Below are 18,746 nucleotides of genomic sequence, written 5' to 3'. Positions count from 1 at the left end.
ATATGTTGGCAAAAATCTTTTATTCATAAATATAAATTTAACGATAAAAAGCCATATTTTGTTGAGCAACACGTGAAACTGCTCTCTAATTTGACTAACAAAAATGCTATCAATATACTTAACATCTGTCTTTTATAATATAATGTGATATATGTGATATACCCCTGGCTCTTTTGTTATTGTTTTATTTCTTTACTGAATCTGTGTTATGTTATTTTATCTGTCTCTCTGTGTCTCTCTGTGTGTCTCTGTGCGTAGTCTGTCTGCTCCTCTCTCTCTCTCTGTTAAGACACAACTGACACTTATGTGGAATAAGTACGTAATTTAAAACCAATGATCACAAACAGCAGTGACACTCGACTATTTCTAATAAATATGGTGGATGGATTTAGAAATGTGGAATCGGAGGAATTAAAACTCCAGGAGAACAGCGGGGAGAGAGGGGAGGGAAGTCAAAGGCGTTCATGGGATGCATGTTTTATCATCTTATCAGAATCAGAGCATTTATATCACATATAATATATCATTTATATCGTTTATGGTAGATTATCAGTGCGAGCACCTGGACGAGCCGACACACGGCACGGTGGAGGGGGGTGAGAACGAGGTGCTGTAATTTATCAATACAATGTTCACGTCCTTTTTGTAAAATAAAACAAATGTTCGTCGTAACTTATTTTTTGGGAACAAATATAATTAATGAAACATTATTTAAAAGTTTTCTGCATCTGCTCTTCTGATTTATAGAATATGATTTTACAGGGCAATACATTTTCAGAAGAATTAAATGTTCAGATGAAGGCTGTGATAAATAATAATCATTTAACTAGTAATAATAATGGTCCAAAATTATATAAAACGCGTAGCTTTAATTCAAAAACCTTCAAATTTTCTTAGGGGACAACCTCCAAACCCAATATCTCCTAGTATCTTTTATTCACTGTATAAATTCAGAATGTGTGTCTGTATAATATATAGGAGCATTCTGACTGGGTCACTACTCATAAAACCTGATGAACAGCTCAAACACCTCAGCTCTGTATGTATACCCGCTTGTCTGCTGTTGATTCCAGCCTGTAAACATACTATAATATATTATAGTGATACTACAAATAACACAGGAAAGCACTTTAAGTATTAACACTATGTATAAACACTACACCTAAACCCTACAATGTTCCAGTGTGAATATTATTGGAGTATTATTGGCCTACTATAGAAGATGCATAGCCCAAGTATAATAATATAGCAATAAAATTACAACTAATTATGACTGACACAGTTTAACATGCTTAAAGAAATAATGAATGAAGTCGACAGAGATTGCTGAAACCAGCCGATACACACATCAATATGTGAATAACGGGAGTACCGGCACTTATCCACTTCAAGCACTGTACGTATATGTACACTACATTTACAAGAAAATACAAAGCTCAACTCATTTCATGAAGTCTAGGGTGAGACCTTGGCCTTGGCCGGGGCGACTGAGAGTTTCAGTCGACAACATAGATGGTACACGAGGACAGGTCTGATGTTCTGATCTCTTATGCCATAAATGAGAGAACTCAGACATCTGGGGAAGATGAAAATAAGCACATAAAAAGCATTCTGGGTGCGCACAAATACTATCCTCGTAACAATTCTCGAAAGAGCTATGAGGATGGGGTTGTAAATGGTTGAAGAGAGACTGAGGCCCAGCTGCACCATATGCAGCAACAGAGTGTTACGAGCCTTCTGGGCTGAAGCTTTGTCTGTGGAGGCTGACCTGGCTGCTATCATCACACCTATATAGGAGGAAGTGATTGCCACACCAGCTGATACAAACAGAAAACAGGTGTACGCTTTGTCATAATGATCAGACATTGGCCCAAGAAACATGGCTATGTCGGAGCAAAAGTCATTCATCTGCAGGCTCTCCATGTCCTCAAATGGAAAATCTAACAGTAAAATAACTCGTGTGAGGATATTTAGTGAACTGAAGGCCCAAACCACAATGATACCCACTGCTGTGTTTCTGATGGTGATGATGGTAGCGTGCCTCAGTGGGTAGCACACAGCCACATATCTCTCCAGAGACATCAGCACCAGTGTGAGAGGGGAGATTTCATTCGTGAGATCAGCAAGCATGGTGAGAACACCACATACAGGATATGTTAGTGTTATTCTAGATGCAGATATTAGATACAGTAACTGACTCAGTGCCAGCAGCACAGTATCTGCAAAAAGGAGGTTAAACAGAAGAATGTAACGGGAGGTCTCACGAAACACTAATTTACTCCTCAAGGTGAATAACATGATTCCATTAATGAAGAGAAACACACAGCATGGTACTGTAGTCACAGTGGAAAATAACACTCTTTCCAGTAACCCCTGATACTGCTTTCCAGCAGTGATGTTGGTCAGAGATTGATTTGCGTACAACATTTTGAGAAGCAATTAAGACATTAACCTATTGAACACAAAATTAATTTCTTCCAGTTTGTATTTAAGACATTAACCTATTTAACACAAAATTAATTTCTTCCAGTTTGTATTTAAGACATTAACCTATTGAACACAAAATTAATTTCTTCCAGTTTGTATTGCCACAACAACGAAGCTCCAAAGTCAGCAGACATGCCCGTTGAGTTCACATGAGAAATAATCCACATACATTTTCCCTCTCTAGACAGTTAGCAGCAGCAGCCTGTGCTTGTTTCCTTGTGAGCAGAGCTGGTCTGCAACGTTTGCCTACCCTCACATACTGTATATGAGCTCTGTCGTCACACCAAGTTCACGTGACACCATCACATGTCCGCATGGTTAACAGTTTAGGAATAGGTAATTTCTCTTCCATTATTTTCCAATACCCTAGTCCAGGGGTCAGCAACCTTTACTATCAAAAGAGCCAATTTAGGCAAGAAAACAACAACATGTGATCATTGTGATGAAGGTAACACAGTTTATAGTCTAAGTATATAGTATATAAATCTAATGCAGTGAGGGCCAAAGAGCAAATGTACTACGGAGTATTAGGGCCACATGGAGGGAAAAAACATCTGAGATTTACAGAATAAAGTCATAAGTTTACGAGAAAAAAGTCGTAATATTACAAGAATAAAGTCATAATACCCTAATACTCCGTCGTACCGTCGTACCATAGACCTACAACAATGATAAATAAAAAGGAAAATGTAAACAAAAAACAGTTATTCGTTTCCATTTTTATAAATTCACAGGGAGCCTCTGGAGAGGAGCTAAAGAGACGCACACATGTGGCTCCAGAGCTGCAGGTTGCTGACCCCTGCCCCGGGTCATGTGATGTATGTCCATAGTGGACATGACAATAGGAGAGTATCTATCTCGAACTTAGTGGAATACTGATGTAGTATTATTTTCATTTGTTGTTTTTGCTTGTATTAAGCATGGCTGTCATTTTTAATATCACTTTACAGAAAGATTTCCACTGCCAATTCCGAAAGGGTGCTTTCACATCAGGGACCCAGGTTCACGGGTCCGAGTACACTTGACCCTAGGGATGTTAATAATTAACCGTTTAACCGTCAACAGACATTAAGCATTTTAACCGATGAACGCTATCGGTTAAAACGGTTAAAAGAAATATTAATAATTAATTAAAAGCTGAGCGGCTCAGAGGAGCGCCTCGTCACTTTCAGGAGAAAAGCTGGATCCCAAAGTCCAGTTCATGTGATAAGTATGAACGCTCCATTCAGTAATCGGGAAATTCGTCGATCCGTACTCAAGTCCACTTGAAAAGGTGGACCGGAGTACGGTTCATGTGTACTCGGTGGAAGTGGGAGCAGAATGGGGCGGAACAGAATACATATATGTTTGGGTGCTTTGGAAGTTTAAATATAGCTATGGTGGGACTAACTAAAGTTTTATTTGTATGTTGAGTTCCATTGCATGAGAGATGCTTTTAAGTTTGCCTTTTGTGACCTGTTGCCTTTTGGGAATGTGTTTTTTCAGTGTTCGTATAGTGTAATACAATAGAATAGAAGTGTTGCACTTGCACAACTGTCTGTTCGAAATAAATTAATAAAAATATCCTAATGTATTTTTTCCAATGTGCCGAGCTCGCACCAAACTGTGACTCCTAAACTGGGGTATAAACTGAACCATGACTTTTGTGTACCGTTACACCCTTAATGAAAGCAGTAGTATTTGCCTGAATGCCTGTTACATTAATGATTGGGTATGTAAATGTGCTATTTACTCCCACTACGACCAAGCACATCACAGCTTTAACGGCTCAGGCAAGTCCACACAGTTTTGTATTGTAAAAACACATGTTCGAGCTGTTTCCTTTGCTGAAAGGTAACTTTCAAGCCTCCAACAAGTCTGTCAAGCTCACATTACTGAGCATAGAGTGATAGCTCTTTAGGGACCTAGTCAGAGCAAAACTCACCAGCAAAAACATCTGTTGGTTGTTGTGGCTTTTAGCAAATCCCACAACATTGGCAACAACTGTTTGCTGCACTAAGTATGCTCTGTAGTATTATGCTGAAAACCATAGTAATCGGGAATATAAGTCAAGGGGAAGGGACAGGTCCATACGGCCACAACAAATTGCCGGAAGGCGGACGTCCACACAGAACCCACGCCTACACCCACTGATGATGAAATGTACGTCATACGGACCCTAGTGGACCCTTGTGTACTCGCAAAGTATAATATAGGCTGGCTAGCTCAAGCTGATCTTGTGGGGTCAAAACTAGAACACAGCTGGTACTGTGAAACAAACACCCTGGAGAGGGGTGGGTATCATCACCATTCCTTCTCCAAAGTCCTGGCTCCTGAACCCCAGTGTTGCGTCCCCAGAAGACGCCACTTTGTTCTACAAGTGAGGATAAAACTCATGTCAGTCACTACCACAGATCATGACCATAAGTAAGAGTTGGAACTTAAAACTAAAACTAAATCCTGAGCTTTGCCATTCTGACTCGACTTCTTCTTCACCCTGATGGTCCGGTACAACGCCTGCATTATACCGCCTCTCAATGTCATGCTCCATTTTACTAAGATAGTTGAACTCCAACTCCCAAACCGAGTGGCACAATCCACCATATTCCAGAGCACCATGGCCTCAGACATAGAGGTGCCACTTCTCATTCTCATTGCTCTGTTTAGCAAGGAGCTATGTAGCTATGAAGGAGCTATCTAATGTTAGCTAGCATAAGATGCTATGAAGTACCCCATTTACAACTAATTACATATTCTTTATATTGATGTGTTAAGTGTACCTAACTGTGCACCATGTTGTAAAACAGAGAGAATGAACAAGCAGAGATGTTCCTCTTTGTTGCAGACCAACTTCAGACTGAGAAGACATGTCATTTTTTTTAAATCTTGTAAAGCGCAGCTTGAAATGGGTAAGCACAGTTTTGAACCAACAAGTTTTTTTCTATTTACTTTGGACTTTACTTATTCTAACTTCTTAAACTTTGCCATACTTTGTCTCCACAGAGGTACACGTCAAAAACCTCTGCATGAAGATTCCTGATAAACTCCCGCAGGAATCATTAATTATGTCAATATTTACTGAAAACATTAATGAGTAAGGGTTTGAATATTTAATGTGTACAAATGAGTTACCAGGAGACTAAGTCAGATGGGAGGGATTTCTCTCTGTGACTGAAAAACAGCGTTGCCACAACAATAGTTACACTCAAGATTACTTACTCAAGAAGACAATTAAGGAAACGTCCCAAAATACAACAAACTGACTCTAATGACTCTAAACTTTAAAAAAGTTTTTGGCAGAAGTAAAATGAACTATTGACACCTTCCTTTTTGGAGGGAGAAATATGTTTATTTTGCATTTCAAGATATTATTAAAAGGATTTTTCGATTGATTAAAGTACAGTTTTCTCTGAGCCAGTGTCCGTTGGCCATTAGAGGATCTGCAGTACAAGAAATTTCAGGGGTCATTTCAACACCCAGTTGTTAGCTGTGAATGTTTTCTGTGAGCACATTGCAGTTAATAGGGCAGGGGTCAATGTTTAGGTAGTAATCGTAGTAGTAATAGTAATTGTTTTTCTAAGGATTATTATTTTTCTGCTGCGAGATCGCATTTTTGAGGCACTTAGGATGCACGAAAACTCACGAAAAGTGAAATACGCATCAGAACTGGTGCGAAATTCAAAGTTCTGTAGTGATTGGGTGATTTTGTGTGTTTTTCATGTATTTTATGCATACTTTTACGAACTCCTCCTAGAGAGTTTATCGGATTCGCGTCAAATTTGGGTAGTATAACCCTCAAACTAATGTGACGCTAAATTATGAAAGAATTTTTGATCGCTCAAACAATGATGTCATACGTCATGTGAGTAGACGCTATTTTATCACTTTACAGGTATGGAACTTTGCGAAACTCCTCCTAGAGGATTCAAGAGATACATTTCAAAGTCGGGCAGCAGAATCTCAACACCTTCATGATGCTAAATTACGAAGCTTTTGTGGTTTCGGCGAATTTTGATGTTTCGACATCACACAGGAGGCTGTTGTAACTTGACTTTACATAGTCCGATATGCCCTAAATTTCACAAGCTGGATAACATATACGTGCCATCATGAGTGATAGTCATAGCGCCACCTACAGGAAACAGTAAGTTGTTGTATATTGACTATACATTGTCCAATCAGCCCCAAACTTTACATGTTTTATAAGAGTCTTGGCCTGAAGACATATACGTGCCATTATTGAGTTATGGTGATAACGCCACCTACTGGCAACAAGAAATGGTTGTATATTGCCACCCACCCTCATAGAAGTGCCTTTAAAGGATGCCCCACATGTTCTCAACAGGTCACTTACAGCGCCATGCGCTCCATGCAGAAAATTTCCTCTAACTGTTGCGCGCAGTGTGCAACTTTAATGGGAATGCACGACAGCGGGTTCCCCGACGTGCGCAAGGGGGCGAGGGCCCGTTCATCGCTGCTTGCAGCTTTATTTTTATTTTCAAATTTTTCATAAAAGTGTGCATTTATCAATGTTCATTTTGAACCGAATAAGTGTGAAAATTAAGTATAAAAAGACTCAAAAAGGTCTCATCAATCTTATCTTAATATAGAAACCCAAGATCTGTGGTGCAAATTTAGAGTTCATTGAAGAAACAAAATAAAGTGAGCCACTAAACTTACAGTATGTGCAAATGTGCTCCCAAGTTGAACATTTTAGGAGTGCATTAACTTTAGGGCACAATGAAAATTGATGAAATAATGTGTTTTTCTATAATAAAGGGATACAAGGACACATTTACAATGACTTAATTTATTTGAATATAATAAAGTACACTAGGTTAATTACTTCTGTTTAAAACTGTATTTATCTAATAATTATGTAATTATTTATACTACTATTTTAAACTGGATAAACAACAAATTCAACAGAGATTTTGGTATCTGTTCCAGCCCCACTTTAGGCTCGGAGAAGAGTTTTTACATAAAAGTCTTGTCAAGGGCAGCTTGAAATGTGAAGCAATATTTAAATTTATTTACAACTACATGCAACTTCATACCTGAGTATGAGTTCAGACATTTAAGGTTCAAGTTAACATTTTAGGACAGACATTGAAGATAAAAGTTTGCTCCATACACGTACTCTTGACTTGTTCAACTTTGCCATACCATCTCCATTAACATTACTGATAAACACACACAGGAGGCATTAGTTAGATTAATATTTAATGAAGACATGATGATGTTAGTGAGGGTTTGAATATTTAATGTGTCTAAATTAGTTTTCAGGGGATTGGGTCAGTTGTGGGGATTTCTCTCTGTGATACCTCAGAGAATTTCACCAAACTAAAAACATTATTTTCATAACAACAACACAACTCATTATTTGGAAAAGCTAGGAGAAGTCTAACTTTTACTGACTTGCATCCACTGCTGTTTTCTTTTTTTGTTTTGGGCATTAGTTGTTAAAGCAGAATACTTTAAAACCTAATGTAAAAATCTAATAGACAATCTACATGTATATAATATACATTTTTTAAGACTGGGAAACCACACATGGCCATCAGATGTCAAATCCAAATTTTGGCAAAGGGAAGGAACTGAAATGGAAGGCTGACATACCTGTCAATCAAGCAAACATGCCCTGACACAATTCTTTTTAATGTTTTCTAATAATAACTCATAAAGCATCTCCCCAAAAAAAACAAATTAAGGTGTCAAACACTAACACTCAAGTAACTCAGGGTCGTTTTCACCAGTGAGGGTTAAATGGAATGTAAGATGGACAGGTGGTTTGGTGCAACATCCATAGTGATGCAGGCGTTGTACCGGACCATTGTGGTGAAGGGAGCTGAGCCGGAAGGCAAAGCTCTCGATTTACCAGTATGTCTATTTTCCGACCCTCACCTATGGACATGAGCTTTGGGTAGTGACCGAATGAGATTTATCAATTGAAGAGGAGCAGATGGTGGAAGTGAGTTCTACTGGGCGGTAGTCTTTCAGGATACTCTGCAACTTCTACAGGTGCACCATCGAGAGTATCCTGACCGGCTGCATCACCTCTGCCATCCATGGAGGACATCTACACCCAGCGGTGTAGGAAAAAGGCCAACAGGATTATTAAAGAACCCAACCACCCCCGCCACAAACTGTTCTGCCTGCTGCCGTCTGGGAGACGGTACCGCAGCATCCGGTCCCGCACATCCAGGCTCAGGGACAGTTTCAGTCAGCAGGCCATAAGACTTGTGCGATTTCCACTGTTATATATACAGTATACAAATATATACATATACACCATTGCCAATGACTGCTTTGCTGGAACTGACTTCTGACAAATAAAGAACCTTGAACTTTGACCCTTGACAAGGATAGAGCCCTGGGACATTACAACTGGGAATGGGTTACACCGTATCCTTGATCCTTACACACTGATTTCTGTTTTTGAGGTAGCATAAAGCATAAAGCAGCAGAAGAAAAAAAATGCAAGAAGAATGTTGTGATTAATAACTCAAGGTTGTGTCAATGTCAAAATCTTTTCTTAAGTCGAGAAATACCGCAAAGTCCGTTCCCCCCTTATCAACTTTAGCTTTGATATTTTCAATAAGGAAACAATTGGTTGTTGCAGTAGACTTATTTGCTCTGAAATCAAATTAAATGGAGTGTTGAGAGGTCACCTGGGTCCAGACCTGGCTTTTTGAGAATAGAAGGGACTGCGGCCATTTTGAGGGAGGAGTTAGTAATGTCCACCGTGATGGGGCACAGGGTAGGAATGCATGCCTTGACCAGGGCTTTGGGCACGGGATCCAGACAGCAGGCGGAGGCCTTGGCTTTGTTGACCAGTTTAGCAACATAAAGAGCATCCACAGGGGAGAAGGAGGAAAGGCAGCACTGAGGCGGGCATGCAGCGGAGATAGCATCACCCTGTGGCTGGCCAGGCGTCAGAAGCTGCTGGTGGATGGAGTCCACTCTGGCCCGGAAGAAGTCCAGGAACTTGGAGCAGAGGTTGGGTGGACCTGTGGGGTGGGGGATATTGAGGGGGCGGAGGAACCAGTTGATGGTGGAGAACAGCTTTCAGGGTGATGTTGTTGGGTGCCAATGAGTAGTATTGGGTTTTTGTCCGGGAAAGAGCTTCTTTGTAGGTCTGCACATGATCTTTGAAGGCCTTGAGGTGAACGATTAGGCCGGATCTTTCATAGAGCCTCTCCAGCTGGCGACCAGTGGCCTTCATGGTACAGAGTTTGGTGGTGAACCAGGGGGCAGGACTGGAGAATGAGAAAGTCTGGGTTTTGAGAGGGGCGAGACCAGGCCATCCACCATAGTGTCGAAGGGATCTGAGGTCATATGAGTGACTGTCATGTTAATCAGGGCTGGGGCACTAACTAACCTAATGTTCCTGAACGTGATGGTATGTTTAGTGCCCCGCCTGGGCAGGGGGACAGGAAAGGTTAAGTAGATGGCATGATGATCGGATACAATGATGTCCAGACGCTGCAGATGGGAGGGAGATGTGCCAGTCGAACACACCAGATCCAGTGTGTGACCTTTGGCATGGGTGGGACCATGAACATGCTGTGTGATGTTAAAACAGTCCAGCAGTGACAGGAATTTGGTAGCGAATGTGCAGCTGCTGGAGTCCATGTGGATGTTGAAGTCACCAAGCAGGAGTGTAGATGGAGACATGGAGCAGACAGATGTGAGGAGCTCAGATAGCTCAGACATGAAGGTAGTGGACACTTTTGTGGAGCAGTAAATGAGGACCACCTGGAGCTGTGGGGAGCCAGCTGGAGGGAATGCCCCACACTCAAATGAGGTGACATTGCGTATTGGGAGTTCCTTGACCAGGATGTCAGCTCGATGTATTACAGCCAGCCCACCACCACGACCCAAACAAGGCTTCTGTATATACACAAAGCCCGGGGGTGTGGCTCGGTTTAGTGCGAGGGTCAGCACATGCGTCTCTTTAGCTCCTCTCCAGTGGCTCCCTGTGGATTTTTAAAAAAAATTGTGGAAATGAATAACTGTTTTTTTGTTTACATTTTCATTTTTATTTATCATTGTTGTAGGTCTATGGTATGACAGTACGACGGAGTATTAGGGCCACATTGAGGAAAAAAAATAAAATCTGAGATTTCGGGAATAAAGTCAAAGGTTTACGAGAAAGAAAAGTCGTTATAAAAGTTATTTTCTTTTTTATCGTAAAGTTCGGACTTTTTTCTCGTAATATTCTGAGTTTATTCTCGTAATATTATTACTTCATTCACGTAATATTACAACTTTTTTTCTCGTAAAGTTATGACTTTATTCTCGTAATATTACGACTTTTTTTCTCGTAATATTATGACTTTATTTTCGTAACATTACGACTTTATTCTCGCTGAGGCAGATGTGGGTGGAACGACACGGTCAACATAGACAAGTGGCCTCAGATTGCCAACGCACACGTCTGGTTTGTTGTAATGATATTGTTGCTGTGCGACAGAGCAGCTGTCCGACAGTACAGATGGAATAGCATGGTCCGAGTAAACACACTGCAACCCACGCAGGGGTCTGATGTTATGACATTGAGGCAGTCTATGATGATGTGATGGTTGAGGTTCAGGAGCTCCAGTGTGGAGTATTTTATGAACAGCATTGTAGCAACAGAGAAGCGCCTAGAAAACCGCGAGCCGGAGAAGAGGCACCCAGCCTCGGACTACAGCAGTGGTACAGCAGTGAAGCCAGAGCAGGATGATGAGTCGAGGAGAGACCATGAGGATAGTCCTGGTATTGAGGTAGAAAATAAACCACTCATGGTGTACAGAGTTGGAGAATTCACAGTTTATTGTGTACGACGGTGGATCGCTAGCTAGCTATGGTAAATGGACATGCATTTATATAGAGCCTTAGTTTTTCATTCACACACACTGATGGCACAGCCTTCGGGAGAAGTTTGGGGTTAAGTATTTTGCTTGGCCATCAGAGTGGGTGAGTAAACAGAGCCGCAGCAGTGCAACTATCAATCTGACAACACAGGACTGGAAAATTATAGGATTAGGCGTAGAAGGTCTGCACCTATTCCTACTTGAAGAAAAGCACAGATTGCAGCAACAAAAGCAGTAAAAAACATAAACTGAGTCGGATTGAGAAGCATACACGCCAGCATAGTCTCACATCCGGGTCCAAAGAAACACCCATCCATATAAAATAACAGTATAATAATGAACTTCATTTTACAGTATGCTAAAAACTAATGTAGTTAGTTTTACAGTCATTTTTACCGTGGTATGAAATAGGCCTATAACAACTACTGGATAATCGTTGCCAGTAACTTTAAACATCTTATTATACCCCCGCGACAACGTAGTCAGGGGTATATAGCGCTCCGCGTGTCCTTCCGTTAGTCCGTTCACATGTCACACTTTCGTTTCCGGAGCAGAACTCGAAAACTATTTAACTTAGGAACTTCAAAGTTGGTAAGATGGTTGACAGTGTGGTTTAGTTGTGCCTTTTGGGGTTTAGATGTCCAGGGTGCCCAACATTTTTAAAAATTTGGGCCAAAAACTGAGATTTTTCTTTTTTACTTACAGTTGCAGCTTGCGCATTTGACTACTCCCCTTCAGTAGGGTCAAGCAGTGAGCCATGTTCACTTTTACCTTGTACATGAGGACAGTACTTACTGTATTTATGTTAAAATCAAAGTCTGGATAATAATAAATTATTTGAAAGCCAAAAATAGAGACAGGCAATGGAAGCATTGAATGCAGCGGGGGGGAAAAGTAGACAGTGGTAGAAAGATTACATCACTCATTTCTAAACTGATGATCATGCTTACGTAATGAACGTCCTGTGAAGTTGGCTTGAGAACAAAGCATATATACCGTCCATGCAGGAATAACAGCACCAGATCTGCTCTGCTCTTGTGTAAATGAACGTTACCTCCAACCTCCTGACCTGACTGCTCAACATTGATGGATAATTTGAGGTTCAGCACTCAAAAGGTTTTTGTGGTGAGGGATAATTTTTAGCTTCTTTGGCATGATGATGTGTACTTTGTATGTTATGTAGTTTACATGTTTTTTTTCAGACATCATTCTGTAATGTTGTCTTTGCTGCAGCCTAAGGCCAATATCACTGTGAATTTGCAGTATCAAGCTCCCCATGAGACAATGCTATTTGGCATGTTATCCGTTGGGTCAATCTGCTCTTTCTTCTGCATTAACTGTGTTTTGTTGTTCACTCTGAAGAGTAAGCAGGTGTTTTGTGAGACATCCCGATATATCCTGCTGTTCAACCTGCTCTTTGCAGACACTGCTCACCTGGTATCAAACCTTCTGCTTTACTTACTGTCTTTGCTGATAAAAATTCCATATTATGCATGTGGTGTCCTAGTTCTGCTCTCAGTTTTCACACAGTCAATCTCCCCTCTCACCCTGGCTGTGATGTCACTTGAGAGATATGTGGCTGTATGCCATCCACTGAGACATGCTACCATCTTCACCATGAGAAGCACAGGAATGGCCATTGTTGTGGTGTGGGCCTTCAGTTTTATCCACATCCTCATTCGAGTTTTTATGCTGGTGTATGTGTTCACAAAAATCTCCCTAAATCTGCATGCAAATGACTTGTGCTCTAAAGAAAACATTTTTTTCTCACCAATCTTTCATGATTTTGAAAAAGCATATGCCAGCACTCTCTTTCTGTCAGTGGGTGTAGTAATCGTCAGCTCCTACATTGGTGTAGCGCTTGTAGCCAGGTCTGCCTCAACAGACAAAGTGTCAGCTAGAAAGGCTCTTCAAACGCTTCTACTTCACCTCATTCAGCTAAGCCTCATTCTCATCGCCTCCTTGTTCTCCACCATCATTATAGCCATAGCCAGAACTGTGAGGAGATCCGCCCTTATGCGGATTTACAATGTATGCTTTGTGTTCTTGAATATCCTTCCAAGGTGTTTGACTACACTCATCTATGGACTCAGGGATCATACCATCAGACCCGTTCTCATGCAAAATCTGTGCTGTTGGTGGAGATGCTCAGTGTTCCTCAACAAGAGCCAGTGACAATTTGAAGTGAATGCTTTTCAATAAACAATCCAGTTTTCTATGTGACATGTACAAAGCAATTTGAATTTGAAATTTGAAAAGAAAAGATTTTTGAACATGGTACACTATTCTCAAGGATGTTACTACATATTCAAAATCACAATGATAATAATACAAATCTGTGTTTGTGAACCAATTAAAGAAGTGATGATCTGAAGAAAATCTTTAAATTAATTGCATTCACTACATGTCTTAATTATTCATATAATAAATTTGTAATAACATGTATGTGTTGTTCTTGCATGTCACAATACTTTACTCATTTCTGTTTGTCTGTGAACTGTCCTCAGATAGTTATGATTATGACAAGCAAACAGTGAAACTAAACTGTATAGACGAAAAGGGACATATCGCTTAAACATGACATTTGGTAAGAAGTATGTACAAATATCAATAAAATATTCTTCGATTTTTAATCGAGTAAGATATTAACAATGCATGCAATTAGTCTGAGTTTTTTTAAATGAAGTTTCCTACATACAAGAGCACTGTGTAGCACAGTGCCAACTATATATATTCACACACACATATGAAATACAATTAAATACCATCGTAACAGTTTGGTATCCATGTTTACAATAATGCACCATTCATGATAATGGTTAGACTGGCCTTGTCACAGCATATTAATTCAGAGTTATCATATTATTACCTCCACGGCCGCAGCCTGCATCATCAGCCCCCCCTGGTGGAGGCCAAGTTGCATTCCCCCTGTGCCTGCAACACGGCAGCACAAGGGCTCCGTCCAGCAACTCAAGGGGCCCCACCACAGTCCAATCAAGCTGGTGATTCTCAGCCAGCTCACTCATTTCCAACTGGTCTATCCTCCCCACCTCCCATCATCCCTAGGCCAGCGGACATACGTCCTTCAGTTAATGTCCCCATGCCAAAGGGAGTTGAAAAACTAGAGGCAAATCCTCTAACAGAGAGGCAGGATGGTGTACAATAACTGCAACCACCTGGCCTGTGTTTGTTCTAACTGCCGCTTCCTTAACGCCTGCTGACATCACTGCAGCACACATATTCTGATAGCCCAGTTTGTCCTAGTTTGTAAATGTCATGATTGTGCATTACGGTGTTGAGATTCTACATGAATTATTACAAAAAAAGACCGTGCGGTCCAAAAAAAGCAAAAAACGGTGTAGGGTCTAATGTCAGAGGATATGCAATATGTTGCTGTGGAAATAAAGCCTTGATTGAATCAAAAACGCATTTGGTATTGTGTGGAAAATGCATTTTTAAAATGTTTTTTAACTTACGATTAATCGAGTGATTGATCGTTAATGTTGCAATGATTGATTAAGGATTTAACAATCACAAGGTGTTTACAGGGGTTACTGTTTATTTATTTATTACTGTTTATTTATTTATTGGTTGCTTAATATTTATTCTGTATTAGTCTATCTTCCTATTTTTTCTGTAAAGAATAATGCAAATTTGTGGATATTTGATTTTGGGTATAAGAATAATGTATGCATGGTCGGACGCTGTGTATTGCATACATGTATATATGTCTATATATACGTTTATATATATGTATACGTGGTATGTAATGTGTGCATGTAGTGCAATGTGCGGTGTATATATGTATATATACATATATATATATGTGTATGTATGTGTATGTATGTATATATTGAGGGTTGTATTGCATGTGCTTATTGTATATTATAAATTGTATATTATAAATAATAATTCGCGCATATAAGAAAAGATAACAAATAGTCAATATGATTAAGATAAATATGTAAGTAATGAATTGGTATTATGATTAAGTTATATTATAAATACATTTATATTTTGATAAGGATAATTATATCAGTAATTAATTTATATTTCTGTATGACACAGATTAAAGGTAATAATTATATTTAGAATAATTATAAATAATAAATATAGTTAGACAACTTTAGGTAAATTGAATTAAAGTATACGGTATGTATGGCTCAATAAGGAAGCTGGTTAATAATTAATAATTGACTTATGGAGAAGGGGTGGGATTAAATAAGTTTATACTTCTCACTCCTTTTCGAATATGTAAATCAAGGCATCAAGTGTTGACTATTTATTTTTCTTATGCTTTTCATTGTATGTAAATATTACTTGTTTCTGACTGTCCACTTGTTGGTATGATCGTTCTTTTTCTTTATTTTTTATTTTATTTTTTTGTATTCTACATGTTCGAAATAAATTTTGAAATGAAAAAAATTAAATGAAGGAAAGTACTTAAAATTTGCAACCCTATAACCCATTACACCTTTTTTAACAAAGCTGGTATGTGATTGTGTCAAGGGAAATGATGTAACGACAGAGCTCATAAACAATTGGTGAGGTAAGGCAAACCCTGCAGACCAGCATCTACCCTGATAAAAGTATGTGGATGATTTGGAGCTTTGCATGTGAACTCAGTGGCATTAATCTACTGAAAAGATGACATGTCTTCATTGTTGTAGGAATACAAACTGAAAGAGCGTCCATTTGTTTTTTTTCCTGTTGGATTACATCAAGAGGTTTAACATTTGTATGTCTCTTCAATGTTTCTCTAAGATGTCAAATGCAATTCAATCTCAGACCAACATCACTGTTGGGCTGGGGTTACTGGAAACAGTGTTATTTGCCACTCTGACTACAGTACCATGCTGTGTGTTTATCTTCATTAATGGGACCATGTTATTCACCTTGAGGAGTAAATTAGTGTTTCGTGAGACCTCCCGTTACATTCTTCTGTTTAACCTCCTTTTTGCAGACACTGTACAGCTGGCACTGAGTCAGTTACTGTACCTCCTGGCTGCTTGTAGAGTAAAACTGACATATCCTGTATGTGGTGTTCTCAGCATGTTCTCCAATCTCACATTTGTAATCTCCCCTCTCACACTGGTGGTGATGTCTCTGGAGAGATATGTGGCTGCGTGCTACCCACTGAGGCACGCTACCATCATCACCATCAGAAACACAGCAGTGGCTATCATTGTGGTTTGGGCCTTCAGTTCACTAAATGTCCTCACACAAGTTCTTTTACTGTTAGATTTTCCATTTGATGACCTGGAGAGCCTGCAGATGGAATATTTTTGTGCCAGAAAAAACATGCTGCTTGGCCTAATGTCTGATGATTATGACAAAGCGTACACCTGTTTTCTGTTTGTATCAGCTGGCATGGCAGTCACTTCCTCCTATATTGGTGTGATGATAGCAGCCAGGTCAGCCTCCACAAACAAATCTTCAGCCAACAAGGCTCGTAATACACTGCTGCTGCATCTGGTGCAGCTGGGCCTCAGTCTCTCTTCAACTATATACAACCCCTTGCTTATAGCACTCTCAAAGGTCCTAGACAGGATAGTCTTGGTGCGCATTCAGATTGTTATTTATGTGTGTATTGTCATCTTTCCCAGATGTCTGAGTACTCTTATCTATGGCATCAGAGACCAGACCATCAGACCCATCCTCATATGCCATCTATGCTGTCGACTGAAACACTCAGTCATCCCAGCCAAGGCTGGGCTCTCACTCTAGAATACACAGAATGAATATTTGTGAAGTCTATCTTAAAACAATGCATAATAAAGGTTTAAAACACAATATTAATCTAACTTAATAACTAAACTAAACACAGTGTGTGTGTGTGTGTGTGTGTGTGTGTGTGTGTGTGTGTGTGTGTGTGTGTGTGTGAGAGAGAGAAAGAGAGTGAGGGAGAGAGAGAGAGAGAAAGAGAGGGGGGGGGGGGGGGGGGAGACAAGATGACTACTTGTCTCAAGATGTCTGCATGGCCTACAGACAATATGGCTGACTCTGTAAAACTACAAATATGGCTGTATCAAAGATGGCCGCCAGTCACTACATGGCCTCTTTGTTCTTTGGAACATATTTGCTCAGGAAGAACAAAGGGGGTGTGATGTGGGGGTTGAGATTCTCTGAATGTGTATTTTTGTGTTTAAAACCAATTCAGTTTATGTATGTGATCTTAATATGTGTCAGATAATGCAGTGGGTTAGAAAAGATGGTTAGTCTACATGTAAGACGTTTTGTCTATGTATAGCATAACTAAACACATCAGATGTGGCAAAGCCAGCTACCCAAATATCCTTACTGGTTACTCTAGCCTATGACTCATTCAGACATACGTGTGAAAATGGATTCAATAAAATCAAAGGGCTCTCCATTGTTCTCTCTCTTTCTCTTTTGGCCCCGGAGCAAGCTACCAAGCTGCAGAAACAAAGGATTGGACGAGTTTACCTCCAAACTGCACAACTGGATCTCAACACAGCAAAGACTATGACACTGGAACCACATCCTTCTCCAGCCTGGCTCCTCCAACTTCAACAGATGAAACTGCCACTTTTTCTTCCATGAACTGGGTAACGTACTGGACTTATCTTAGCACAGTATTAGCACAGCAACAGCATATGGCTAAGCAAGACTGTTAACTTTGAATTCGGTGAATGTACCTATATTTATTTGGTTTAATGCTATGATATTGCTGTGATATTATTTGTAGTCAGTATATTTGGGTAGCTGGCTTCGCCACATCTGATGTGTTTAGTTATGCTCCACATAGACAAAAGGTCTTGCATGCAGACTAACCATCTTTTCTAACCCACCGCATTATCCGATACATATTAAGATCACTTACATAAACTGTGAATTGGTTTTAAACACAAACATACATATTCAGAGAATCTCAAACTACCACATCAAACACTGTTTGTTCTGACTGAGCACATGTGCTCAGACAAGACAAAGAGGATGTGGTGAGGTCCTGGTGGCCAACTTTGATTTAGCCATCTTTGTAGATTTACAGTGCCCGCCATATTGTCTTTAGGCCACACTCAGCTGCCATCTTGAGACAAATAGCCATCTTGTCTTCATCTCTCCTCTCTCTCTCTCACACACATTATGGTGCCCTATGTGAGGCATATTATTAATTTTCAGTATAATTTTGGTTAAAACCAAAACAAATCTTATTCCACTTCTTAACAAACCAAAACTGTTGACATTCTACACCACTAGTCTTCCACAGGAGTAGACATCCAGCTGTACTAATAACAAGTACATTGTGTTGCGAATATCAATTTGAGAGATTGTGATTATTATTAACACTTTAAACCCTCATAGTGTTACTTTAAGAAATTGCTATTGCTGCTAATTCAAGTTAACCTTCTCTGTAGAACTTGAAAGATTTTTGGTTCAGCATTTGAATACCAGGTATTC

At 39.8% G+C, this 18,746-nt stretch overlaps 3 protein-coding genes across 6 annotated transcripts in view; 1 reads left to right on the top strand and 2 right to left on the bottom strand.

Moving 5' to 3' along the window:
• The window catches only part of LOC141753168 (rap1 GTPase-activating protein 2-like), a 467,886-nt gene that overhangs the window by 180,479 nt on the left and 268,661 nt on the right, over positions 1 to 18,746 (bottom strand). The window lies entirely within an intron of this gene.
• LOC141752467 (odorant receptor 131-2-like) lies at positions 1,456 to 2,427 on the bottom strand. The gene has a single exon (XM_074610456.1). The coding sequence runs from the start codon at positions 2,425 to 2,427 to the stop codon at positions 1,456 to 1,458; it is 972 nt and encodes a 323-aa protein (XP_074466557.1).
• On the top strand, positions 16,089 to 17,051 carry LOC141752466 (odorant receptor 131-2-like). Its single transcript, XM_074610455.1, has one exon. The coding sequence runs from the start codon at positions 16,089 to 16,091 to the stop codon at positions 17,049 to 17,051; it is 963 nt and encodes a 320-aa protein (XP_074466556.1).

This window comes from Sebastes fasciatus, chromosome 16 (genome assembly GCF_043250625.1).
Source record: "Sebastes fasciatus isolate fSebFas1 chromosome 16, fSebFas1.pri, whole genome shotgun sequence".
In the NCBI taxonomy this organism is placed as follows: Eukaryota; Metazoa; Chordata; class Actinopteri; order Perciformes; family Sebastidae; genus Sebastes; species Sebastes fasciatus.
This window is presented reverse-complemented; position numbering and strand designations above follow the sequence as displayed.